The sequence below is a fragment of the Tinamus guttatus genome, unplaced genomic scaffold, assembly GCF_059628265.1.
Source record: "Tinamus guttatus ecotype Peru unplaced genomic scaffold, ASM5962826v1 Tinamus_guttatus_pri_ptg000093l, whole genome shotgun sequence".
In the NCBI taxonomy this organism is placed as follows: Eukaryota; Metazoa; Chordata; class Aves; order Tinamiformes; family Tinamidae; genus Tinamus; species Tinamus guttatus.
Genome location: NW_028288627.1, coordinates 284362 through 309641, shown reverse-complemented (window position 1 = coordinate 309641; position 25280 = coordinate 284362). Strand labels below are relative to the sequence as shown.

At 57.5% G+C, this 25280-nt stretch overlaps 1 protein-coding gene across 1 annotated transcript in view; it reads left to right on the top strand.

Annotated features, from left to right (window-relative positions):
- The first annotated feature begins 1846 nt into the window (after positions 1 to 1846).
- The window catches only part of SORL1 (sortilin related receptor 1), a 34572-nt gene continuing 11138 nt past the window's right edge, over positions 1847 to 25280 (top strand). The window contains exons 1-26 of the mRNA XM_088520591.1: positions 1847 to 2038; positions 10298 to 10414; positions 10922 to 11047; positions 11176 to 11337; positions 11559 to 11626; positions 12378 to 12558; positions 14132 to 14233; positions 14723 to 14892; positions 15105 to 15297; positions 15382 to 15499; positions 15867 to 15940; positions 17338 to 17426; positions 17548 to 17726; positions 18126 to 18312; positions 19238 to 19366; positions 19587 to 19672; positions 20597 to 20769; positions 21220 to 21351; positions 21475 to 21566; positions 21877 to 22123; positions 22294 to 22432; positions 22704 to 22877; positions 22995 to 23108; positions 23634 to 23756; positions 23839 to 23958; positions 25038 to 25163. Of these exons, the coding sequence (XP_088376717.1) occupies positions 1877 to 2038; positions 10298 to 10414; positions 10922 to 11047; positions 11176 to 11337; positions 11559 to 11626; positions 12378 to 12558; positions 14132 to 14233; positions 14723 to 14892; positions 15105 to 15297; positions 15382 to 15499; positions 15867 to 15940; positions 17338 to 17426; positions 17548 to 17726; positions 18126 to 18312; positions 19238 to 19366; positions 19587 to 19672; positions 20597 to 20769; positions 21220 to 21351; positions 21475 to 21566; positions 21877 to 22123; positions 22294 to 22432; positions 22704 to 22877; positions 22995 to 23108; positions 23634 to 23756; positions 23839 to 23958; positions 25038 to 25163 (3583 nt within the window). The 5' untranslated portion in view covers positions 1847 to 1876. The remainder of the gene's footprint in view (positions 2039 to 10297; positions 10415 to 10921; positions 11048 to 11175; positions 11338 to 11558; positions 11627 to 12377; positions 12559 to 14131; positions 14234 to 14722; positions 14893 to 15104; positions 15298 to 15381; positions 15500 to 15866; positions 15941 to 17337; positions 17427 to 17547; positions 17727 to 18125; positions 18313 to 19237; positions 19367 to 19586; positions 19673 to 20596; positions 20770 to 21219; positions 21352 to 21474; positions 21567 to 21876; positions 22124 to 22293; positions 22433 to 22703; positions 22878 to 22994; positions 23109 to 23633; positions 23757 to 23838; positions 23959 to 25037; positions 25164 to 25280) is intronic.

Below are 25280 nucleotides of genomic sequence, written 5' to 3'. Positions count from 1 at the left end.
CGTGCTCCCCTCCCCTCTACAGCAGGAGACGGATTCCTTTCCCTCCCGCCCTCCCTTTTTTTTAAAAAGAAAAAAGAAAAAAGAAAAAAAAACTACCCTGGCAGACAAAAAATATATTTCCCTCCGTAAAGAAAGAGCCATTCATCTGTTAGCAGTTACAGCTCTAGGTTCACTCGCGAGGTCCCGGCTACCGCTCTCGCCCTCGCGCCAAGCCAAACAGCCCCGCGGGGCCGTGCCAGCCCCGCGCACCGAGCCCCGAACGGAGACCCGAGGCACCCTGTGCCCAGCAGCCCTCCCCGGCCTCCTTCCCCTGCCGAGAAAACCGGCCCCAGGAAGGATCAGCTCCCGGCATTCTCACTGGGCACAAATCTCCTATCGACTCTGTCCCCAGAGGGACATTACAGCTGGCGAGACAGCTCCAAGCTTTATTAGGAGGGCCCGTAATCGCATCGACCCTGCGGCCGAAATGCACTAACTAGGTTTCTAGGCGAAAGGGACCCCGGGGAAAGATCCAGACATCATCTCTGCTATGAAAGGGGGAGCGAGCTCGCCCCAGGGCTGCCGGCAGGATTTCTGCACAGCCATTCCCTCGCTGCCATTCGCATCCATTTTCTCTGGAGACCTCCCGACAGTACCAGGGACACCAAGGCAGCACTGTTATCCTACATGGAAAACAGCACTGCTTTGACCCCCAAAAAAGGCTGGAGGGTGACAAAGGCATCACTTGCACCTTGTGCAAAACAGCCCAGCACAGAAATGGTGCTCGAGACAAACTGGACAAGCAGTGCAAATGTCGGTGAGCAAGATAATCTCCTCAATAACGACACGCTGCATGGACTTCATAAATCATCCCCTACAGGAAACAGAAGTCTTTAACAGCTGCTCTTCCTTCCCACGAAATGCTGGAAATCACAAGGAGCCTCAAACCAAAACCCCAAAACATGTCACCACCTCGGTCAATCTATGCACGAGTCTGGTAGAGATTTAGAAACGCTGTGGGCTTGTCAGCTGCAGTTTTGGGAGAGTAACAGGCAGGAATACAGAAGATCAGCATAGAGATGAGCCCAGGGAAAGGAGAGGGTCCTGATACATTGACACACATGGTGGTAGCATGACCTCAAGGAAGAGCAGAGAGCTCCTGGGAGGTTGGAAAAGGTTCAAAGCCATAGGCCAGAAAGCTCTCCCATCACAGACTACACTCCCCATAGTCAAAGGTGGCCTTGAGGCACGCCAAACTGCAGCACGGCCAGGCTGTCACCGCTCCTGTCCAGCCCTGCTCACACAGGCGCAGCGAGACGCACGGCAAGAGCTTCCCGAGGTACGTGACACTTGATCAACCACTAAAACGGGGCCCCGGAAAGCATCAGAGCAGGCCCAGGGCACACACCTTGGGGCCACCTCGTGCCCCGCAGCAGGCCCCGAGCACCGCAGGGGTGACGACCACGGGACACACCGCCCCGGCTTGCCCTCCGACCGAAACACCTGGCAGCGAAGGCAGCACACCCGCAGCACCGCTGCAGCTGCTGCACCCCGCGGGCTGCCTCTGCCTGTTGCACGGCGGGGACACAGTGGCCACGGCCACCTCGCGCACACGGGGACATCGGCCAGCACCGGCGCTCGCGCCGCTGGGGCGCACGGGGCCGCACGTCGGGGCGCAGCGGGGATCGCCCGGAGCAGCGGGGATCGCCCGGAGCTGCTCGGGGCGGCGGGGGCCGGGCCCCCCCGGGCAGGGGCGGCGGGGGCGGGGAGCGGCGCCGCTGCCCGTTGCACATTCTGTCCGGGCGGCGGCGCGCCGAGCCGCTCCGCTCCGCGCCGCGCCGCTCCGTGTCGTTCCGCTCCGCCCGGCCCGGCTCGGCCCGGCCCCGGCGGCACGAACATGGCGACGCCGAGCAGCGGCGGGGCGCGCCGGGCCGCGCCGCCCCGGCACCGCCGCCGGCTGCTGCTGCTGCCGCCGCCGCTGCTGCTGCTGCTGGCGGCGAGCGGCGGCTCCGCGCTGCAGCCCCGCGCCGCGCCGGAGCCCATCCAGGTGTACGGGCAGGTGAGCTCCGCGCGCCCCCGCGGCACCCCCGCGCTCCGCAGCCCCAGCGCTGCCCCCCGGCCATCACCCCCGCCGCAGAGCCCCGGGGGCACGAGCAGGAGGGCAGCGGCGCGAGGAGGCAGGTCTGGCACGGGGGGCAGCACTGCGGGCGCCCGCGCGCTTGTCCCCTCGCGGGAGGGCAGGCGTTTGGGGGTGAATTCGCTGCTCGCTGCCACCCCCAAGCCTCGCTGCTCCCCCGCCTCGCGCGAGCCCTGCTCCCGCTCTGCATCTTTTATTGGCGTGCGGGTGCCCGGCGAGGCGAGCGGGGCTGCTCGGCAGCCGGAGCGCACGCTCGCGCGCCAGGCCGGCTCTCTGCCTGCGCTACCTGGCCAAGCGGGGCCCGGGGCTGGGGACGGGCACGTTGGGGGCATTATATCTGTGCGGCTGGAGGTGCTTGTGGTAACGTTTCACCGCTCCGAGCAAGCGGAGGGAGGTGGCTTCTCGCAGCAGGAGAAATGGCTCGTGGCCCGGCACCGTCCCCTGCTCTGTGTGAGGGGCTCTGAGCTGCCATTCTGATCAGTGTGCCATTGCTCCTTGAAAAGAGGAGTTGCTTGTCGCAAAGACTTGTGCGTTAGGTCCTAAATGTACCCCTGCCCAGGCTTCAAGGGGCAGCGGGTTTGGCCCCCGCTCCCTCACATTCTATTTTCTCCCATAACCACCACTCTTGAGGTGGCAGCAGAATAGGGTTCCCACAGCCTGTGTCACCCAGCCCTCTTGCGCTGGACTGTGCTCACGTGCACCCTTTGACCTCTCTCTATGCTGCCATGTGCCACCGCGTGCCACCAAGGCTGCTCAGGGGGAGCGGGACCAGCCCCCAAAGGGGGTGACACGCCGAGGGGGGCTGCATCCTCAGAGCCATCTGCGCTCGCTCTCCCCAGGCCCCGCAAATTCTGCTTTTCACCCTTTCTACCAGACAGGACAAGCTCTAGAGCAGCTAGAGCTGCTAGAGTGTTACTTGTACTGCTCCAAACCCTTCTATTCCCGCTCCCTCATTTTACAGGCCAAGGACTTCCTACCCACTTTGAAAACCTATTTCATCTCGCCATTCCCCAGCATTTAACTGGTTTTTAGAGAGCTCAGCTATGCTATTTCAGGAAGAACAGGACGCTCGTCTCATCTTTGAATAGATGTTTATAGCATTTTCCCTCTTTTGTCTCATCTTTGAGATGTTTATAGCATTTTCCCTTCAGCTCCCTGTGGCTTTCACATAACCCACCTGAACAGGTCAGGTGGAAAGCTGCTTTGGCAGCAGCAGCCTCCATAGCCTTGACATGTAGCAGCAAATCTAAGAGGCTGCCGTAATCCCAGCGCTATCCAGAACAGGACAAATAGGAAGCAGTGGGAGTTAAACATCAAAGTTTGCCTCTGTTTGGTCTTTTCTTGTTGCCTTAAGCTTTCAAAAGGGATTTGCCTGGGGAACTGAATCACTTTTGCAAACAGTGAGACATACAGTTTGAGACCCGAATACAAAAACTTGCCCTTCCACAGCTTTGGGGCAGGAAGCAGGAGTTTTAAAGCCCAGGTACCAGACATCACCAGGAAGTTTATCAGTAGAACGCAACCTTTTTGAGTGTTTTCAGGCACAGCAGTGCTCCTACCCCACTCCCAAACCCCTATTTTCAGTCATGGTCTCAAAAACCAAGAAAATCGTGCAAGGAAGGAGGCAGCACACCCAGCCTCCATTACAAATCCAACAACACGGAACTGCAAACACAGAGGACGAGGCTGCACATCTTGTTGAAAGCACCAAGAAACCCCATCCCTCCCAAGTCCTCTAACACCGTCAGCAAATTGTGCTGCTGGAAAAGCAGCCCAAAAAACAGGGACACGGCAAAGGGGGAGCTTTCGGAGGGAGCATCCGCATGCCCGCAGGGACGCCGAGCCGTGCAGCCCTCATCGGGGCCACCGCGCCGCTCCGTGCTTGGCAGGTCACACAGCCATATGCCACCAGCTGGCTCCTGCCCTCCGCAGCCTCCGACTCGCGGTCCCGACACAGGCCAAGCAAAGACGAAGGGAACGGCAAGGAGAGGATCGTGCCGCCTGTCACCGCTGCGGGGGACAAGAACAAGAGGGACTCACCACAACAGCCAGGAATCGGGTGCAGAGGACCAAGTCAACACCAATCACAGCTCCTCAAGAGCCCAGCAGAGCTTGCTTAGCACTAACGGCCTCCCAGAGCCCTCACCCCATCGAGAGGGTCACAAGTGCGATTCGTTACGCAGATTGCCCAGGACCATCACAGCCCATCTGCTCCTTGCTCTGCCTGCACCTAGGGCCACAGCAAAGCTTAATGGGGCGCAGTGACCACCAAGGCCGGGGCAGCCCCCGCACACCTTTGCGCTCCCTCCCCTCCAGCTTTTCTTACTCCAGAGCCACAACAGAGAGGCCGAGCCCTCGGCTTCCAGACAGGTTGTTCCCTGCACACCTTCACCTCCGAGGGTCACTTGGCCCCTGCAGCTCATGGCTGGGCTGCCACTGTCCATGAGAAGAACCGCAGGGTGAGACAGCTGCTGGGGACACCCTGCGGGGCCAGCACTGCCACACACCCTCCCATGCAGCCAAGGCACAGCCTGTACAGAGCCTCTCCTGACAGCATGAACCTCCACAGCAGCGAGGCATCAAGTCACCCGCAGACCTCGCTTCACTGCTCCCTGCTTTGGCTAAGCAAGTCTGGATGCAAGCACCAGGCTCCAGGAGTATACACTTGAAATGTCCCAACTGTCCTGTTAAAATCCAGAAAACCAGCCACAAACCGTATAGCTTGCAAGGACTCGACTGCATGCAGAAGAACAAGTAGCAGAGAAATTGCTGCAGGAGCTGCCTACCTGTGTGCTGGGTCACAGTGTCCTCCGTCCGCTGAGGGTCAGTGTCCCACGAGCGTCACAGCCGGGGTGAGACCGAGGAGAAGGGCCAGCGCGGGAGGTTAGCGAGCATCTCCCTGTCCTGAAAGCAAGAGAAAAGCCGAGGGTTAGGGGAGAGCCCTTCGACTGCTATGCCGTAACACCGCAACGAGGAGCGCAGGCAGCCCTGCCCCGATTAGCACCCTCAGTGCAAGGCACCCTCTGAAACCTCCCCCAAAACTGCACAGCTTGCAGGAGACCTTTGATTAAAGCTCCCCAGGGGCCCAGGACAAGTTCTGTAGCCTCTGGCTGCTCCTGTGAGCCCTCGCTCTGCCGCACGTGCTGTGGGGCCTCGCGTCCTGCTGCCCGTGCAGCCCTCGTCCCCTGCCTCCCCATCCCTCCTTGCAGGCATCACTGCCCGGCTTAGCAGCAGCTCATCCCTTTCCCTCCCTCGGGCATATGCTTCATCCCTCTCCAACTGGCTGCTTCCTGGTGATAACTGATCCCGCCTTGGAGGAAAAGGACCAGGTTTTCATTATTTCAAGGCCATCTACCATTTCATTGCGTAAGGGCACAGCAACCCCTTGCCGCCCCGCCTGCCTTCCCTGTGACATTGCTGTGCCCAGCCACGCTCCGAGACCTGACATGACTCCCTCAGCTGCTAATACTTGGAGCACTAAGTACTGCTGCAGCCTGCATTAGATTTAAAGCACCATCACCCCTGTGAGGAGACTCAGTGAGCTCTAAGACACTCGTTTTCTTTTTAAACAGCAGGGAAAACTCAGCTTCTATTTGAATAACAACACAGACTTTAAGCAGGAGATACCATCATCTCCATCTCGGCTGCACAGCTCACTTGCAGATTGCAGGGGAAGCAAAACGCCCCCAGACAAGGCTCGTCCCTGGCTCGAGCAGCCCTGCAGCAGGGGCATTCTGCAGCATCCTGCTGCAGCTCAGGGCAGAGCTTCCCTTGGCGCTCCCCTTGGTCTTTTGAGGCCATTAGCACCTCTTGGACAGAAAACCCGTCCACACTGCTGCCCTCCCAAACTGACAAGCGGCAAAGAGCCCTCCTTGGGGAAGGGGGATACGGAAGCGCGCTTGCCGGGATGAAAGCGTCCAGCTACGTGCCTGGAGAAATCGATTACACTCCATTGGAAACGAACCATACTTAATGCTGACCTAGTTTGCCAGCCCGGCAGCGCGCTCCCCGCGGCGTGCGCGCTCGGTTGCCAAAGCACTTGCCAGCCACAGGGCTCAGTGCAGACCCCCCACAGGGAGACACCCTTCCCCATCACTGCGGCTTTTACCAGCGCTCACCTCAAGCTGCCTCTGGTCCCCCATAGTGTAAGCTAAGGAAAAGGCAGGCTCTCTGGGAACCGCACTTAGCAGGAATTGCCCATCCCTTGGAAAAACTGGGCTCCTAACTCTGCCCTCGTATCCCTTCTCTGATCCCTCTTCCGTCCTAGAAGCAGCTCTGTTGGTGGTAGCAGAGAGAAAACAACTCAGCTACCAGATGATTTCAATATTAACAAAATTAACCCAGGCCTGGCATTGTCTGGAATGAGTCACCCGTGTTCCATATCAGTGATTTGAGACCGCGCTCGGCGTTTCTCGGTGCGAGCCGGCGGCAGGCGCGGGCCGTGTTCCCAAGCAGCGTGGCGGGATGGGAGCAGCCGCTCGGGAGCGGAGCGGGAGGCAGCGGGGCTGCGGCGGGAGCGCACGCGGCCGGCAGCGCGCCCTGGATGCGGGACGCGCCCGGCACGGACGCTGCGGCGCACCCGCGCTGCTGGGCCCTTGTGTAACCCTCGCCGGGGAGGTGTTTGTGCCTCCAAGGACACCGAGGGGGGACTCGCGAGGGGACCTGCCCTTAGGAGACCGCCGCACAGCCTGGGAACACAGCACCCCTGAGCTTATTTCCGCTGGGAGCCACCATCTAAGCCAGAAGCGGCACTAAGAGTCTGGGCATTCAAAGCCACACAGCCCTGTTAGACTCCAGCACCCCCAGTGCGCAAGCCCTAGTAGCAGCCACTTCTTTAATCACTCAGGAACACCTAGGAACTACTTTTGTTTTGAGACATCCCACAAAACCTGAAGACAGCAGCGATCCCTAGCAATCTCTCCCTGCACAGCTCACATTTTGCCAAGCATCAAGCCGCAGCCACCAAGGCTTCTCATCCATCCCTTGGTATTAACAGACACACGTCCTACAGCCCCAGTCGCGTAGCTGAAGTGCTCATTCCCGACAGAGCCAACCCCGAGGCACACGCAGTTCACCCCTAAAGCCACTCAGGCCCAGAATAGCCCTAATGGTGTCCTAACACTTGTCATTGCTCTGGGTGGCAGGCGTTAGTACAAGTCAGCAAGAGGGCAAGGCTTTTATTTGCAGCTAATCGCAGCTGAAGGGACGATATCTGCCTGGGGAAACGCAGCATCCTGCACAGGAAGGCAGGGCTTTGGAGCTCCCTGGTGATGGAGAGGTCCTTGATGGGCAGGGGCTCACGCACGGGGCAGCAGAACACGTCTCCACATCTCCCATACCAACATCCCCATGCAGAGCATCCCCACCACAGAATCTCACAACACTTACCTTGTCTCAGGAGCCCTAAAAACATTATCCTCTCCCCCACCCGCTTCTTAAGAAGGTAATGCTCAGGCCCTCGCCATGTCCCCTAAACCCCCATGAGCAAGTACCTGCTTTGGAGCGCCTTCCAGCACCACGCCGGCTCCGGTCACCCCGTTCTTGTCCCGTTTTGGTGGCAAATCATTTTGAGGGAAGTCCCTGTTAAGAAAAGGAAAACCTTGAGCCACGGTAGCAGCATTCGCTACATTAATTACATACACAAGCAGTCTCTGCTGCACCTTGGCTCCAATTCTCCCCTCCTGGGCTTCGTTTGGCACCTCACGTATTAGGAGGACAAATTGGAACTTCATGCATTTTTCATATACACTTAATCACTTGGCAAGGACCACAAAAACATCCCCATTAAGGGGAGTTTGCACTAAATACTGTCTCCATTAAGCAACAGCCATTGCCTGCTCCTCGGTCAAACCGGTTTTCAGGGAAGGTGCCACAGCACAAGGGCTTTGCGACACACGTCCCTGCTGCTCGACCAGTGTCCCCACCAGCAGAGAAGGGTTTCTCGTGTTAGAGAGAGCAACGGCCTGAACTCAAAGTGTTCTTTAGAGCATGTTTCATAGCAAGCAGCCTGATAGACAAGACACCAGGAACCTTACCAGCAGAGATAGCTGGAAAGCAGAAACACAGCCCCTTGCTTGGTAGCCCAGCGGTAGCCATGTTACTGCACCACCCCAGGGGGACCTTAATGAGATCATTAGCAGCAGGTGGTGGTTCCTACCCACAGGGATGCCTAGGCCTGGCTCAGGGGAACACCTGGGCCTCCTAACCCAAAGACTTACAAGGCAAGGCATCCTTAAGGCAAAGCATCCTTCAGGCAACAACACTTTAAGTCTCAAAAAAGCAAAAAAAAAGCCCCATTCAGTGGCCTGGAGCTGCTCAAAAGCTCCTGCTAAGCACAAGCTTCCTCCTGCAGAGGAGCAAACCTTACCCCCTCTCCAGCCGGCCTCTAAATGGAGGTTGGGTGCCCACTCGGTTGCCCCGGGGTCATGTGGCTGTGGCCCTAACGAGGGCCAGCTGTGCCCTGCGGCTAATCAGGTTGTCCCTGGCTGCTGGCCTTGGTGCACAGCTGGGCTTGACGAGCTCCAGGCCCCTTCCTTTGACTGAATAGGCCATTTTTGGCCCCAGAAAAAGAGTTTTAGAGGCTTTTTGAGTTAAAATAAAGCCAGGGGAGGAATCCCATGGGTATTATGCCTTTGTTGCTGCCCCGGCATCACGTTTCTTGCAGAAAAAAAAGGCAAAACACTGCCGAAAATGCCGTAGGGTTGGCGCCACAGTGCTCTTGGCCTAGGGACTGGTTCGGAGAGCAACCAGCGCACCTCGCCTTTGCCTTTCCCTAGGGAAAACAGGAAAATCTTCCTCCTGAAGGTCTTCCTTCAGGAAAAGCAGCTCAGCGGGGCCGCTCGCTCCTTTCTCTTGCACAACAGCCCCCCCCACACCATTCCTTTGCCCTCCAGCATGAAAACGAGCGAATAAAAGCCAGCTTTTGGGGGAAAACAAGCACCCACGTCCCAGCAGGGCCACGATCGGGTGCTGCTGCTGCGCGTGCTTGGGGCAGCGGGCAGGCGAAGCACGGGGAGGCTCCGGGTTGGGAAGCAGCCCCAGCTCCTGCTTCTCCCGCTGCTGCTCGCGGGGTGCGTGGGCCCGCGCTGTGGCATGGACGGGGGTCACCAGCGGCGACATGGCTGGTGACAGCGGGGACAGTGCCGTGCCACCCGGCGCCGCTTTCTGCTTGGCATTTTCTGCTTCTGCTGTGCGTGAACCTGTTACATAAGCGGGATTTGCAGACTTCTGCCTCACTCCCCGCCTCCCCCTCCTTCCCCAGAATAAAACCCTTGTTTTTTTTCCCCCACATTTTACTTGCCCATTGCAGGAGCTCAAGCAGGCCCCTGGGGCAGTGATGCTCAGGGCTGCAGCATCCCTGCCAGGGCTTCCCCCTAGAAACCAGCCCTTCCTGGCCTGCCCTGCTCACATGCTGCTGCTTGATACACATGCACGGGGGAAATCACTGCTGCGGGGTCGGGGGGGGGCGGTTAGGAACATTTGGGAAAGCAGAGTGATGCTCTCGTGGTTTTGTCTGGGACAAAAGAGCTGTGGAAAAGGGGATCTTCTTTTTTCTTTGGCCTTTCTTATATTTGGGCTGGACTTGAGATCACTTCTTGTCCCTGGCTTTTAGCTTCTGTTTTTCACCCATTCCCTATTGCGTCGAGGAGGAACAGGAGGAAAACTCACCCCTGCAGGCACATTACTCTGGTGCCTTTACATGGTAGATGAGCAAGGTGATGCTCAAATAGAGAAGACATCGCTTAACCTCAGCCATTGCGCAGTTTAAATTAAATTAAATTAAATTGTACTCAAATGTATTAAATTAAATACTTGGTGAGACCCTACTGCCGGGGGCAGCAGTGGGTTTGGGGTGTGCAGCGATGCTCAGGGCAAGGGCAGCCGCTTTGTGCTGCTCTCGCTCCCCAGCACGAGGATGCTCGCAGCAGCATCCCGCGTACAGCACACCACACAGAAAGCAGAGGGGCTCATTTTTAACTCTGCTTTTAATGTATCCAAGCACCTGTCCATTGAGCTGTGCAGCCCTCCCGTGAGATGTGCTAAGTCCGGACTCCCCATGTCCATGCGCTTTTGCTCCTCCATCACTGCAGTGCTTCTGCATCCTCTCTGCCAGCTCTCCTCCTGGTTCTGCCCTTCCCAGTGTGGCGCTCACGGCTCCGTGTCCCTCTCCCTGTGCTGCAGGTCAGCCTGAACGACTCCCACAACCAGATGGTCGTTCACTGGGCGGGCGAGAAGAGCAACGTCATCGTGGCCTTGGCCAGAGACAGCCTATCCTTGCTGGGGCCCAAGAACAGCGACGTGAGTGTGTGACGCAGGCATGTCCGGAGGGGTGCTGGTGGCTGCGATGCTGGTGGCTCCTCGGCCCCACAGGGAGGGTGGCATCCCTGCAGCTTGAGTCCCCCAGGCACAGGATGGCCAGACATCCATCCCCCATGCCGGAGCCTTGGGGACAGCAGGATGGGATGGAGCAGCCGCCTGGGTCTCTGCTGACCAGGCAGGAGCGGCAGCCAGGAGGCAGGAGCGGGCCAAAAATCGGGAGTCATTATAGTGGCTGTGCTCCTACACCTCCCTTCCAGCTCTCCTGCAAACCCTGCTGCAGAGCTGCCGAAAAGCAGCTCCCTGGAGCGTAAGGAGCAGTGATGCTCACGAGAGGTGGCAGCGCTGGAGACGGCGGCCCTGCCTTCATCCTGCTGCTCTGTGGCCTCTTCCACCTGCCCCGCTGCAGTTTCCTGAAATATCTGTAAACAGGAGGAAGAGCCGGGTTGGGAAGCACATGTTCCTTGTGCTACAACTGCTCCTTTGCAGGTCTACGTGTCCTACGACTACGGGAAGAGCTTTAAGAAGATTTCGGAGCGATTCAGTTTCAGCAACGGGAACACAAGTGAGGTGGCCATAGCCCAGTTCTACCACAGCCCGGCCGACAACAGGAGGGTAAACTGAAATAACTCACTTGTCCACGCGTTTCAGTACAGACAACAGCGTTTACTGAGGTTTCAGCTACACACAGGTCACCGCTCGTCTGCCTTAGCTCTCACTCCCGCCATTCCCTCTCTTCCCAGTACATCTTCGTGGACGCCTTCGCCCCGTTCCTCTGGATCACCACTGACTTCTGCCGCAGCGTGCAGGGCTTCGCGATTCCCTTCCGGGCGGCGGAGCTGCTCCTGCACGGCCGCAGCCCCAGCCTCGTCCTGGGATTCGACCGCTCGCATCCCAACAAACAGGTGAGGCCCTCTCGCCGGCCTCGCGCCGTGGGGCTCTTCCCTCTCCATCCCAGCTCCTTCCTTAAGGCAGTGATGGCTTGCAGCCCTGGTCTGGTGCCTGGGGAAGGGGTCTGGGGCTTGCCCGTGTGCTTAACAGCAGTCTGCTTTGAAAGAAGCTGCAGCCGGCGGGGCCGCAGGATGCGCGGGTATCCCACGGGTATCTCTCATCTTTGTAATTGCAGCTCTGGAAATCAGATGATTTTGGCCGGACGTGGATAATGATTCAGGAGCACGTGAAGTCTTTCTCGTGGTACGTGCCTCACGCTGGCGTTCCTGCGTCTCCCCTTGCAGCATCCAGCCCTCAGCTCCCTCGCTGCCTTGCAGGGAGCGAGCAGCAGGAACTGAGCATCCCCTCGCTGGGTGCCAAAACAGAGGGCAGGGGGCTTCTCCTGGCAGAGTATTTTCCTTGTACCCATAGTAAAAGACACAGTACAAGTGTAGGCCCAGGCAGCCTGCACTGCGGTCCCTGCACTGGTCTCCCTGCACTGGGGTGCAGGGTCTCCCCTGTGTGGGAAGTTGCAGGGACTCGTCCCTTGGCCTTCCTAGGAAAACCGCTCATCCCAGGCTCACCATCTTTCTGGGGAAATTGCCTTCTAGCAAATCAGCTGTCTCTACCACGCAGGGACAGGGCTCGGCTCCCTCTGTTCCTTATCCCCACCATCTATGTAGTTGAACCACAAGCCTTGCAGCATTCAAACTGGCTGTTTCATCTAGATTTCCAGCTCCTCCCTTCAAGGTCACATAAGAAGGGACAGAACTAAACAATCAGAGATTGAAAGATCTCCAAACCAGCTACTCCTGACTTTAGCTAACATGAGAAACACAGAGACCCAGATAAAACAGCGAGGCATCTCCACACATATATGGATTGCATTCCATAAATCAGATGCAGTCCCTCTTTCCTGGGGTTTTCCCAAATTTCTGGCAGGCGATCAGCTGACATAGTGTGCAGGTAATAAAACACCTTTTTTTTGTTGCTGTTGGTTGTTTTTTCTCCCCAGGGGTGTGGAGCCTTTCGATAAGCCAAACACAGTGTACATAGAGCGGCACGAACCTTCTGGGGCCTCCACTGTCATTCGCAGCACTGATTTCTTCCAAACCCGAGAAAATAAAGAGATAATCCTGGAAGAGGTGGAGGACTTCCAGCTCAGGGACAAGTATCTGTTTGCCACAAAGTCTGTGGTGAGTAAATCCCTGCGGAGCGGGGAAGGCGAGCGGCACTTGAGCAACCATCCCCAGCCGCTTGCTGTGCCCCTTGCTGGACTGGCCCTTTTTCATAAACCCTGCTCTGAACTGAGGCCCGCGTCCAAAACCTGGGGGTGAAGCTCCTGCCTCCTGCACCCCGTTGCTCACTCTCCCGCTGGGCCCTGCGCCACAGCGGGGCGGGCAGCGCCTACGGCCGCGCTCAGAGACCTCCCCGCGCTTGATGCCGCGAGCGAGGCAGAAGTAGGTCAGGCTGCAGAGTGCGGAAAGCCGGGAAGGAGCGGGAGCGGCCTGCGCGGAAGGGCAAGGCGCAGGGTGGCAGTGTGCGGGGTGGCAGCTCCCTGCTTACGAGATCACTTGCTAAGGGTGGTTGCTGTCAAAAGTGGAGCGGGTCCAAGCAGGCTGGGTCTGCCCCCAGAGCTGGGAGGTGCATGCACTGCTTTTCCCCACACTGCTGCCAGCGGGTGTTTTATATAAGCCCCTTGCCATTAAAGCACTCAGCCAGCTCCGACCCCGCTGTGCCTGAAGGAGGACGTGCTTGAGGAGCACTTGCAGTTTATCAGAGATGCCTCGTGCAGGCAGCCTGCAACTTGTAGGGCTTGGCAATCTGCCTGATCAGCAGCCCGCTGTGGTTCGGAGAAGATTTTATCTAGGTTTCCTGTTGGTGTGGGGTAGAAACGTGGAGGATGGTATGTGTGGGTAGAGGAACCACACCGTGCATGGGTCAGACTCAGGATGGAGAGCCCTAGAAACGTGCGGGAGGATGGGAAAATCATCACCTTTTAGAGCTGGGCGGAGGACCTGTGGCTCGTGGCTTCTCCTCCTTTCTGTGGGAGTCCCAGTTGCTTAGCAATACAGACCCTGGGAAAATCAGGCCACTTATTTTTGGAGCCTAAATCTGGGTTTAGATTCTTACCTTAGACACCCCGTGTGAAAAGCATCGCCCCCACTTTTATTCCTCTTCCCCTTAGCGCTCGTGGCGTTTAATTGCCTCCGAGCACTAGAAGTGTGAAGGAAAGCGCGGAAACAGCCATGCAGCAAGCAGAGGTATTAAAGGCAGCCTTCTTACCTCCTCCTGACCTGGGGTGGGGGGAGGACGGTGGGAGGAAAGCTCCTGGTTAGCAATGCTAATCAGCAGGAGCCAGTATTTCCAGCTTCCAGGATGCCAATAAGGACAATCAGCCACTTAAAGACACAGCTCCAACGAGCTGGTGTCTCGGGATGAGCTCCGAGGCTCGGGATGAGCTCCGAGTTCCCGTGCAGGACTGTGTGACACAGGGCTTTCCCAGGGCCCCTTCCCCGGGGCTGCGCTCTCGGCAATAGCAGCGAGCGCGGCCGCTTCCCCACGCAGCGCGCGCAGGGAGCACCTCAGTGCTGGCCGAGCTCCGGCCCGTTGTTTGGCACCGGGCAGGTTTGCGTGTCATCTGTGCTTACTTGCAGCCCAGCCGTGTGGTTTATGGACTCCTCCCTGGCTGCTTTTTGGCTGGCAGGGGAAACTAGTGCGGTTTTGGGGCTGAACATGCCCCTCACGCGGCCCTCTGCTCTCCTGCAGCGCCCGCCAGGCAGCTCGCAGCCGGCCTCCGTGCAGCTCTGGGTGTCCTTCAACCGCAGGCCCATGCGGCTGGCCCAGTTCATCACCAAGCATCCCATTAAGGTGAGCGGGGTTTGCCCAGGGGACCTCGTCCTTTCCCAAGGATGCCCTTGCACAGAGGGGGCACTTCTGCGTTGCACCGGATGCCACGAGGAAGGGCGTACAAGGAGCCCCGTTTTACGCACCGCGGGGTACAGGGCTTGGCCCCTTCGCAACAGGGTGAAAGCTGATGCAAACACAACCTTGCAGTTTAACAAAGGTGACTTTATTCAAGTGAATCACAAACTCGTTTAAGCAAAGGTAACTTTATTCAAGTGATGGGACGCTAGGTCCCTGAGCGTGCGCTGGATGCACGGGTCTCCGAAGCTCCTCCGTCGGGGATGGAGGAAAGCTGCAGCGATGTGCTTGGTGTTTGGCAGGGAGGCAGGGGACGGAAAGGGCAGAAAGAGGAATTTTAGTTACCTACAAGGAATGCTAAATCAACCCATAAGCAAGCCCTGCTTGCAGACTGATGCATATAAAGCCTGCCCATCTGTCATTTGTGTCCCAAAGGAGTATTACATCGCGGACGCCTCCGAGGACCAGGTGTTCGTGTGCGTCAGCCACGACAACAACCGCACCAACCTGTACATCTCGGAGGCGGAAGGCCTCAAGTTCTCTCTGTCTTTGGAGAACATCCTCTACTACAGCCCTGGAGGCGCGGGCAGCGACACCTTGGTCAGGTAACTTTGGATGCCCCGACGAGCGCTAGGGCTGTGTGGCTCGATGGCAGAAGTCACGTTGTCCCCTCTACAGTATAACTGGTGGGGGGGACGAAGAATATTGGGCAAGGTCTGCTGTGTGCAGCTTTCTGCTCCGTCTATCCAAGCATTCCCTCAGTCCAGCGCCCGTTGAGGGCTGGGGCCGATGGCATCGCCTGCGCGTGTCCCTGCAGGTATTTCGCCACCGAGCCCTTTGCCGACTTCCACCGCGTGGAGGGCGTGCGTGGCGTGTACATCGCGACGCTGCTCAACGGCTCGCTGAGCGAGGAGAACATGCGCTCCGTCATCACCTTCGACAAGGGCGGCACCTGGGAGCTGCTGCGCCCGCCGGCGCGCACGCGCTACGGCGACGACGTCGGCTGCGAGGTAGCGCCGAGCGGCGCCGGCGGCCGCGGAGCGCGCGGCGAGCGCGTGCGGAACCGCCGTGACCCGCGCGCTTGGCTCCCGCAGGCGGCGCAGGGCTGCTCGCTCCACCTGGCGCAGCGGCTGAGCCAGCTGCTCAACTTCCAGCTGCGCAGGATGCCCATCCTCTCCAAGGAGTCGGCGCCCGGGCTCATCATCGCCACCGGTACGCGGCAGCCTGCCCGGCTCCGCTCTGGCCCTCTTTCCTGCTCCTCTCCGGGCGAGGGGGTTTCCTGCAAACACAGAAATTAATGCGTGTCTTGGCTTCTGAGTGTGGAAAACAATTTATGGGCCATTTGCAAAACGGACAGCATGTCTTGTTTTATCAGGTTTATAGCCACATGTTTCTCCCCAGCTGCTTTTAAAACCTGTAGTGGTCTTTAAAATAAACAGGAATGGGTTTATACTATGAAAAATCAGCTGCTCAATCACTGTCATTTTACTCACCGGGAAAAATAGCTTAGAGGTAGCTGGCTCCGTTTAAGCAATCGCTTTGTATACCTCACGGGCAGTGGTTTTGCTCATTCCCTTAGGCTCCATCGGCAAGAACATGGCCAGGAAGACCAACGTGTACGTCTCGAGCAGCGCGGGAGCGCGATGGAGAGAGGTGAGCCGCTTACCTGCACTTCTGGCTGGGATTTCCCTCCTGCAAGGCAGCCCGGGGGTGCCGGAGAGGCTCCGGTGTCTTCCAGAGCAGTGAGATGTTGTGCTGGGTTTGAGGGAGCTGAATGCTGCTTACCGAGTGGGTGTTCTGGGCTGTGGCGGTATCTGTGGGCTGCCTGTGCACTTGGAGGCAAGAGTAATATGGTATTAGGACATCTGTAAGCTATTTAATCCTAAGAATTTGGTGGCTGCCTTTTCCTCCCTGTAAATGCTACGCGGTCCGGGTTGACATCTGGGTGGCCGGAGTGGCCGTGGGGATGCGCTGCGGGTCCGGGCGACGGCGCCGAGGCAGAACGTGCTCAGCAGGAAGGACATCCACAAAGCTCGTGCAGATTTCTGTGAAAGTGCAATTAAAATGCGTGGAGGAAGAGTGGCCCTATGAGGGCAGCTCTGTGCTCCGGAGTTACTCAGCCTCTTTGTGCGCAGAGCGGAGGCGCGGAACGACCCGGTGTTGTCATTTTTTCAGCTGTGAAGCAGTAAAACAGCTTTCTCCTCGTCGTTTTTGGCAAGCAGCTGCTGAACGCAGCCTGGGAAGCTTGCTGGCCTCCGGATCGCTTGCACGGTCTCTAAAGGCAAAAGGGAAGAAACCCAATACGCAGTGCCCTTTGCAGGAACGTCCCCAGGCGCCTCGGTGTGTACTACTAGCACAGGCGAGCACGTCTGTGGTTTCTGGTTCCAGCCCGAGCTGCTGAGCCCTGGGAGGAAAGGGAAGGTGACGGTGGGTTGGTGGTCACTGCTAGAGCAGGAGGCCCCTGTGAAATACCGGGTTTGCGCAGTGCGTGCGGAGGTGCAGGCTGGCCCCAGGGAGTGCTTTCTGCTCGCCTCAGCCCCATTTATCTCTCAGTCTCTGAAAAAGCAAACTGAAAAGCCAAACAGAGCCGAAGCCTTAGGAAGGCAGCGGTCCCGGAAGCTCGTGCGGGAAGTGGTGTAGGCAAGGCCTAGGGGAGCAGACCGAGCCCAGTTTCATGCTGTGACAGTTTTTCATGCAGCTCTTCTGCCAGCATGCACCACGTGAGGAGCAGAGTCCAAAGTGCAGCGCTGCTCTTAAACACAGCTATATATTTAGTGAAATGGGGCCGCCTGCTCTTGACGACAGATGGTGGCCCATAAACACCCGAATCTCTAGTGCGTCCGGATGCTTGGCTCGGCCTGAGCGAGCTGCACTGGTAGCAGGGTCAGGGAGCCGTTCCTGCGCTCGGCATCGCTGCGCGGGTGCGCGCCGAGCTCCGAGCCCCGGCGCGCTGGAGCACACGGGCTCCCTGCAGCCCGGCGTCGGGGCGTGCGGTGCTCCGGCATCCCTGACACCCCTGCTCTTCCCCGTGCCACCGTTTCTCCTCTCAGGCGCTCTCCGGCCCCCACTACTACACGTGGGGCGATCACGGCGGCATCCTGGTGGCGATCGCGCAGGGCACCGAGACCGACCAGCTCAAGTAAGTGACCCGGCGCGGCAGGACCCGGCGTGTCGGCACCCGGCCGGGCTTTGCTCATGCCCCGCGTCCCTGGCGTGCTCGAGGACTTGCCTTTGCAGCCGTCTCCATCTTCCTGCTCCAGGTACAGCACGAATGAAGGGGAGACGTGGAAGACATTCACCTTCTCGGAGAAGCCGGTGTTCGTGTACGGCCTGCTCACCGAGCCGGGGGAGAAAAGCACCGTATTCACCATCTTCGGCTCGTACAAGGAGAACGGGCACAGCTGGTTGATCCTGCAGATCAACACCACCGACGTGCTGGGTAAGGGGCCGGGTGGCGGAGCCCTCGGCGACACGGGGCCGTTCTCCAGCCCCGGCTTTGCACGCTGGACGTGCAGAGAGCATTGGCTGAAAAGCAGCCCGGCCCCAGGCATCACCCCAGACACTGCTGAGACCTCCTCGTGTCCCCTCCGGAGGCCTCAGGTCCCTTTTGTAGCCACCAAGCCCCAAGGAGGGGGCTGCTGAAGGCATTGCACCCTCTGCCCTCTTGTCACCCTGGGATTTGGTAAAAAGGAAATGGAATAACAACAAAAATCCCTTCTGAATGCATGTGCCCATGAATGTTTTGTAGCAGACGTGAGCTCTGATTGCAAAGCAGCGTTTTAACCAAAGAGCAGCTAGAGGCAGCCTTTCGCTCCCCCACCTTTGCCACTTCTCCTAGGGGTGCCTTGCACGGAAAACGACTACAAGCTCTGGTCCCCCTCCGACGAGCGGGGCAATGAGTGCTTGCTGGGGCATAAAACAGTCTTCAAGAGGAGGACTCCTCACGCGACGTGTTTCAATGGGGAAGATTTCGACAGGCCTGTCATGGTCTCCAACTGCTCCTGTACAAGGGAAGACTTTGAATGGTAAATACCAATTCATTTCTTTGCGTCCGGACTGTAACGCTGAGATAAATATCTGTGACCAACCGCACAAAGCGAACAAACATCCAGTTTACTTGGCTCTTTTTACCACTGCTTGATTTTATAGCGAAGAGGAAACCAAACAGACTGAAAACATCCTTTCATTAATAACAGGGCATGAGACTTAATTAGCATCTTCAGAGCCGTATGGGAGCCTCTGAAAGGTTCTATAGAGGAGCAAAGTATTATGAATCCATCACCTTCTTCCAAGCGATGCAGGATGATTTCCCATCGCACAGAGACCTCCCGCTGCCTCCTGCGAGGCAGCTGCTCCTGCTACAGCATTTTGCTAAAATTCACCCCTTAGCGAGGGCCGTGCAGCCCTCAGGCGAGGCAGCCCTGCCTCGGCAGCCGAATGCAGAGCTTCGGCGTTACCTCGGGAACTGCTTTTCAGGGACCGAGCTCAAGGCCAGAGCGCCGGTGGGAGCTAATTTCTACTGGAGAGGCAAAGCCCTGGAGTGGCTGCAGAGTCAGCCTGACGTGACCTTTTCCAGAGCCTTTTCCAGAGAAGAAAAGTGCTGTAACACCCCTTTTAAAGCCGGGCAAAACGGAGGCACACCCCAGTGAAACCAGATGGCGAGCGGGAGAGCCGGGGCTCGAAGCCAGCCCTGCGGCGGGCGCTGGCTCCGTATGTGCTGCCTCATTTACCCTATTCTGCCCGGTCGCCAGGAAACTCGTTTGCAAAGTGCTTTTGTATCATCTTGGTGGAAGAAGCTGCTTGACTGTAGGATTCCATACTGATAAGGACCTTCTGAGATGCTTTGTGGACTTAAAATTTGATTGCAAAAATAGAGGGGAGCGGATAGTCTTGCTTGGTGCATCTGTCCCTTCTTTCCCATCCCTCCTTACATCATTCTTCTCTTGGCAGTGACTTTGGCTTTAAACTGAGCGAGGACTTAGCACTAGAAGTTTGCGTCCCCGACCCCGAGTTTGCTGGAAAACCGTATGAGCCGCCAGTACCCTGCCCCGTTGGCTCCACTTACAAGAAGACACGAGGGTACGTGTTATCCCTGGGAAGGGAACCTGACCTCCAGAATCCTGAGGTTTATGCTCCTGGTGTTAAAAAACACATCAAGCGGCAGCTAATGGGGATGCATGTGCAGCCATACCGCATTGCAATGCTTAATTCTAATTAAGAACCAGCGGGTGATCTAGCTGCCCGTGATGTTATATTAGCAGTTTCCCTTGGATTAAGCCGCCCGCTGTGTGTGTTGCAGCTACCGGAAGATCTCTGGGGACACGTGCGCAGGGGGAGACATCGAAGCGCGTCTGGAAGGGGAGCTGGTGCCCTGCCCGCTCGCTGGTGAGTGCCCGCAGGACACGCTCGGCCACGACGCCTCCATTCCTCGCGTCCTGGATGCAAATTCCCAGGGGTTCCCCGGGGAGAAGCTGCAGAGTGACAGCTAAAAATGCCTCCATCGATTAGCAAAAAAAAAAAAAGAAAAGGAAAAGCGCATTATCCCCTGCCCTCCCTAGGGAAACCCATGTGCACGTAGTCCGCAGAGAGGTGGCACTATATGCAGCAGAATGACAGGCACTGGGGACTGGACTAGCCGTCTGTGCTGGCACACACATGCCCTGCAAGGCACAGGAGGACGCCAGCACCTCCTTCCCCTTCCTCCTCCTCCTCCTCCCTGCACGTCCCAGGCACCCAAGTGGTTTCGTGCCCCCAGCGCTATTTGCATTCCGCTCGCGAAGCTGTAATGCGACGTGCCGTCGCGAGCGGCGTGATTAGCATGCCGCTGCGCCGAAGCGGGAGGCTGCCGCGAGCCGCGGCCTCGGGAAAGCAGCCTCAGAGCCTGCAAAGGGCTCTGCTGCCCGTAAATAACCCTACGGCCACCACCCGGCAGCGGTTCCTGCAGGAAAGGTGCCCTTGCAAAGCTTCCAGCACACACCTCCCGCATGGGAGCTGCAGGAGCAGATCGGCATTTTGTTGTTCCCTGCCAGAACGCGAGTGGAACGAGGCAAAGCAGTTCTTGCTGTTCCTGCCTCCTCTCCCAGCGTCTGCAGCAAACAACAGCAGCAGTGTTTTCCTGGCGCATGGGAGAACAAGGGACCCTAGGAGGCTATTAGCGTTTCCTAATTAACCTAATCCTGTCGAGACAAAGCCCCTTTGCCTCCCTAGCACCGAGGGGCTCACACGCAGAGGTGCTAAAACCCACAGCGGGGATGGCGGGGGGAAATCCCAGCTCTTTGCTAAGGCACAACGTGCGCGCGGTGCCCGCAGAGGAGAACGAGTTCATCCTGTACGCGACACGCTACTCCATCCACCGCTACGACCTGGCCTCGGGCGTCAGCGAGGAGCTGCCCCTGGCCGGGCTGCGCGGCGCCGTCGCCCTCGACTTCGACTACGAGCGCAACTGCTTGTACTGGGCCGACGTCACCCTGGACATCATACAGGTGAGCGGGGCGCTGCACGCTCACACCGTGGCACACCATGTCCCACCATGCCCCATAGCATAAGGGCCATTGCCACATGACTGAGCTTCACACACACAACCCGTCTTAGAAACCTATCTCAACCAGGTTTGTCCCCAGGTTCTTTCCTAACGTGCATGCTCCTCAAGCCAGTGAGTTTCCCATCAACTTTCAGTGCCATTGTTAGCCCAAAATTCCTCCTATTCCTCCCTGCTCCAGCCGCCTGTCACCTGCGTCACTGCCACCTTGCACTGTGGATGCAGGTGCAGGGCAGTGGGGCTGTAAGCACAGAAGGGCTTTGAAATTTGAGCTCTTGTTTTAGGTATTTTTGCCTTTGCGAGCTTCCTGTTAAGGCTTCCTGGCATACCTGACTGCTAACCTCGAGGCTCTGAGAGTTTCCTGTTTATTTTTCTTCCTTTTTTTTTTTTTTAGCGTCTTTGTCTCAATGGCAGCTCCGGGCAAGAAATAATTGTAAGCACTGGCCTGGAAAAAGTGGAGGCTTTAGCCTTTGAACCTCTCAGTCAGCTGCTTTATTGGGTTAATGCCGGGATTCCAAAAATTGAGGTATGTCTACAACCACCAGTGCTAAACCAGATGCCTTCGCCTCTGTGCATCTATCTGGGTGTCACTACGGGGTCTCAATGCTGGTGTGTCATTACTGACCCTCCTTCTTTGTCACTACTGCAGGTTGCCAATCCAGATGGAGACTTGCGATTTACTGTCCTCAACTCCTCAATCCTGGAGCGCCCCAGAGCCCTGGCTCTGGTTCCCCGGGAAGGGTAAGCAATAGATCTCCATGACTAGCAAGGAGGGAGTCCAAGACTGGCAGCCGCTTTCTGCTTCAATCCATCTGCTCTTCTCATACCTGTACATTTCCACTGGTGATAATTTTTCCTGCTGGTAAAACTGGTCTGGTCGGTGGGATGTGAAGAGTTGTGCTGTGCTCAAATCCGAGAACCAAAGGAGGGGTTTACCTTTTTTTTTTTTTGGCTTTTTAGACTTCTGAAGTGTTCACATCCCTGCTTTACAACCTGTCTCCTTGTGCTGAGCAGTTTCACCACCATTTTCACGTTATCCGGCTCTCACCAGGCTGATGTTCTGGACCGACTGGGGAGACTCCCGGCCCGGCATTTACAGAAGCGACATGGACGGCTCGTCGGCCGGCTGCATCGTTGCCGAGGGCGTGCGGTGGCCCAACGGCATCTCCGTGGACGACCACTGGATCTACTGGACGGAGGCCTATATGGACAGGATCGAGAGGGTCAACTTCAACGGCCTCCAGCGATCCGTGATCCTCGACAGCCTCCCTCACCCCTACGCCATCGCTGTGTTTAAGGTACTTATGCAGGGCCTCTTCTTAAGTGGATAGAGATGCACACAGTGTCTGCGGTCTTAGGCAGGGGATTGGGCTTGAGGAGCGTTTAGAGCGCTGGATCCGGCTCCCGGGAGCAAGCGGGTGATGCCCTGAGGACCCCCTTGCTCTAAGGAGCGGAGCTTGTGTTCCAGAACGAAATCTACTGGAACGACTGGTCGCAGCTGAGCATTTTTAGAGCATCCAAAAACAGTGGCTCTGGAATGGAGATTTTAGTCGGGCGATTAAACGGCATCATGGACATGAAGATATTCTACAGAGGAAAGACGACAGGTACCTTGAATGCACGTGCAAGTGATCTTTCCTCAGGATACGGTGTCCGGCTGAAGGCTCGGGTGCAGGGATCCCCGTGTGATGCATCACTCGCTTTTGGGTTGGGTTTAAAAATCAGCGCTATGAGAGACTGGGAAGTCCATTAAGGCCCTCAGGCTCTTTGGCAGCAAAAAGCTCTTTGCATTTGTGACTGCGTGGAGCAATGCACTAGGTAAATCCGGGTGTCCCGCTGCATCCCCGTGTCCTCACGGAGTCCCCTCACCCTGGCCAGGGGAGAACGCCTGCATCGCCAAGCCCTGCAGCCTGCTCTGCCTGCCCAAGTCCAACAACGGCCGGAGCTGCAGGTGTCCCGAGGGCGTTCCCAGCACCACGCTGCCTTCCGGGGAGGTCCGCTGCGACTGTCCTCGCGGCTACGTCATGAGGAACAGCACCTGCGTCAAGGAAGGTACCTCCGTGCTGCCTTCTCCGTGCTGGGAGGCAGCGTGAGCTCCCCTGCTGCCTCTGCTCCGAGGGGGCAGCCCTGTGACTAACACCCAACCCTTTTCTTCCTCCTCTGCACCAGAAAACACCTGCCTGCCGAACCAGTACAGATGCTCCAATGGGAACTGCATAAACAGCATTTGGCAGTGTGACAACGATAACGACTGTGGGGACATGAGTGACGAGAAGAACTGCCGTAAGTGTCCCGGAATGGTGTCCCCCCATCTCCGCTTAGACACCTGCTGTGTCAGCATTGCACCGAGCTGCTCGTCCACACTCCCGCTATAGCTGCAGGGAGGGCACGAGTCCTCTCGTCCGAAGGGACACGTCCCAAATGCGTTGCATGGATTGCACCTGCAGGAGCCTGGCTTTCATCCTTGCCCAGCTTAGCCATACAGGTGTCAAGCTAGCAAGGAGTGATGCAGCTTTAGTGCATCCTGGAAAGAGGGCCAGGTTTCAAATCTGGAATCAGGAGAGAAGCAGACACTGGGGAGATGCTCTGTGTCCCATTTTGTACTTATCAAGAGGTCATTTTCCTGCTACCCTGAGAGAGCAGCCAAATGCAGCCTCTCCCGCTGGGCCGACCTCGTTATAGCAAGGAAGCAGCCGGAGCATCCCTGCCCTGCTGCGCGCGGGGTAGCCGTAGCGCAAATCAAGCAATAGCAGTTGAGGCTGCGGACTCCGCGCCCGCGGTCCTGACCGCCTCTCGCCGCGTTGGCAGCCACGACGGTGTGCGACGCCGAGAGCCAGTTCCGCTGCCAGGGCTCGGGCACCTGCATCCCGCTCTCCTACAAGTGCGACCTGGAGGACGACTGCGGCGATAACAGCGACGAGCGCCGCTGCGGTGAGGCGGAGGGGACGCGGAGCGGGGCGGCTGCGGCGGGGCGCGCGGGCCAGGCCGCTGAGCCGCGCCGCCCTGCCCGCAGACGCGCACCAGTGCAGAGGTGACGAGTTCAGCTGCAGCTCTGGCATGTGCATCCGCCTCTCCTGGATGTGCGACGGCGACAACGACTGCAGGGACTGGTCCGACGAAGCCAACTGCACCGGTGAGCTCTTCGGCACGGTCGCCGAGCTGCTGTTTGCTAGGGAGAGCGCCCACTGCATCCCGGGGATGGAAGTTAGCTCAGCAAGTGGCTCCTTACCTAATCACATTGTCCGAGTGGTTTGGGGAGCTAAGCTGGTGTTGTCCTGGGTTTACACCTCTCGTGCATCAAGTCTTACATCCCTGAGTCTGATTTTCTATTTGCCATAACTCTCAACCCTCCTTTGCAACGCAGTGCAAAACTGTGTCCCCGAGCTGCCTCCCAAGCTCCAACAGAGACCGTTTCCCCTGAGAGAAGCCAAAAGGAAAACACATACCAATCTCTTCAATTAAAAATTCCCCCAAGTACTTTCTGGCTGTTGGTGCCGACTGCCGGAGCGGGGCACGAGGCTGAGGAGCATCCTTTGGGATCTCTGCACACTGCAGCCTCCGCCGAGTCTGCTTGTGGCAACAGAGGTTTTAAGCATTTCGCTGGGGATCCCGGTCGTTAGTATTCAGCGAGCGCAGCTATGTAAGGAGGTTTAATTTATATTGGTATCACTTATCTGTCATATGAGTTTCTCCAGAGAGAATTACTACAGGAACCTACTTCAAAAAGCATATCGGGTTTGTTAAGCTGAAAGTTGAAATTATCTAAGAGGATCACAATTATTTGAGAAACATTTCATCTGACTCCACCAGCTGCATTTATTGCTCTTATCTAAAATAATTACATTTCACACTGAATACCTAATAGAATATTACTGCCACAAGATTGTAGCATTTTGAAATATCTGCAAGCGCATGTCACCAGCGAACCTTAAATTCAGTGGCGTGCAATTTAATTATGCTGAACACTACTTTTCCTCTAGAGAATGATGAGTGCTCTCCTGATTGGAGAAGGGTGTTCATTTTTAAAGGGATGCTACACGTTAGGCTTTGACCCATTTAAGCCCTCAGCAGTAACTTTCCCAACAGGAGCCTAAGGCAGGCCAGGGTCCTAATCCGAGAGTTGTATTTAATTGGGATACGGCGGGGCATGGGCGCGCGGTGCGGGTGCGCTGCGGTGAGCCCGGCTCAGCGCCCGTGCGGCTCCGCTTGCAGCAGTGTCCCACACCTGCGAGGCCTCCAGCTTCCAGTGCCAGAACGGGCACTGCATCCCGCAGCGCTGGGCCTGCGACGGCGACGCCGACTGCCAGGACGGCTCCGACGAGGACCCTGCGACCTGCGGTAACGCGCGCGGGGACCGGCTGGGGCAAAGCCAGCGGCACAAACTCGAGGAGGCAATTCCCGTCCCGCCGGGATGGATGCGGGCCGGGAATTTTGTTTAAGAGCAGCCCTATAAAA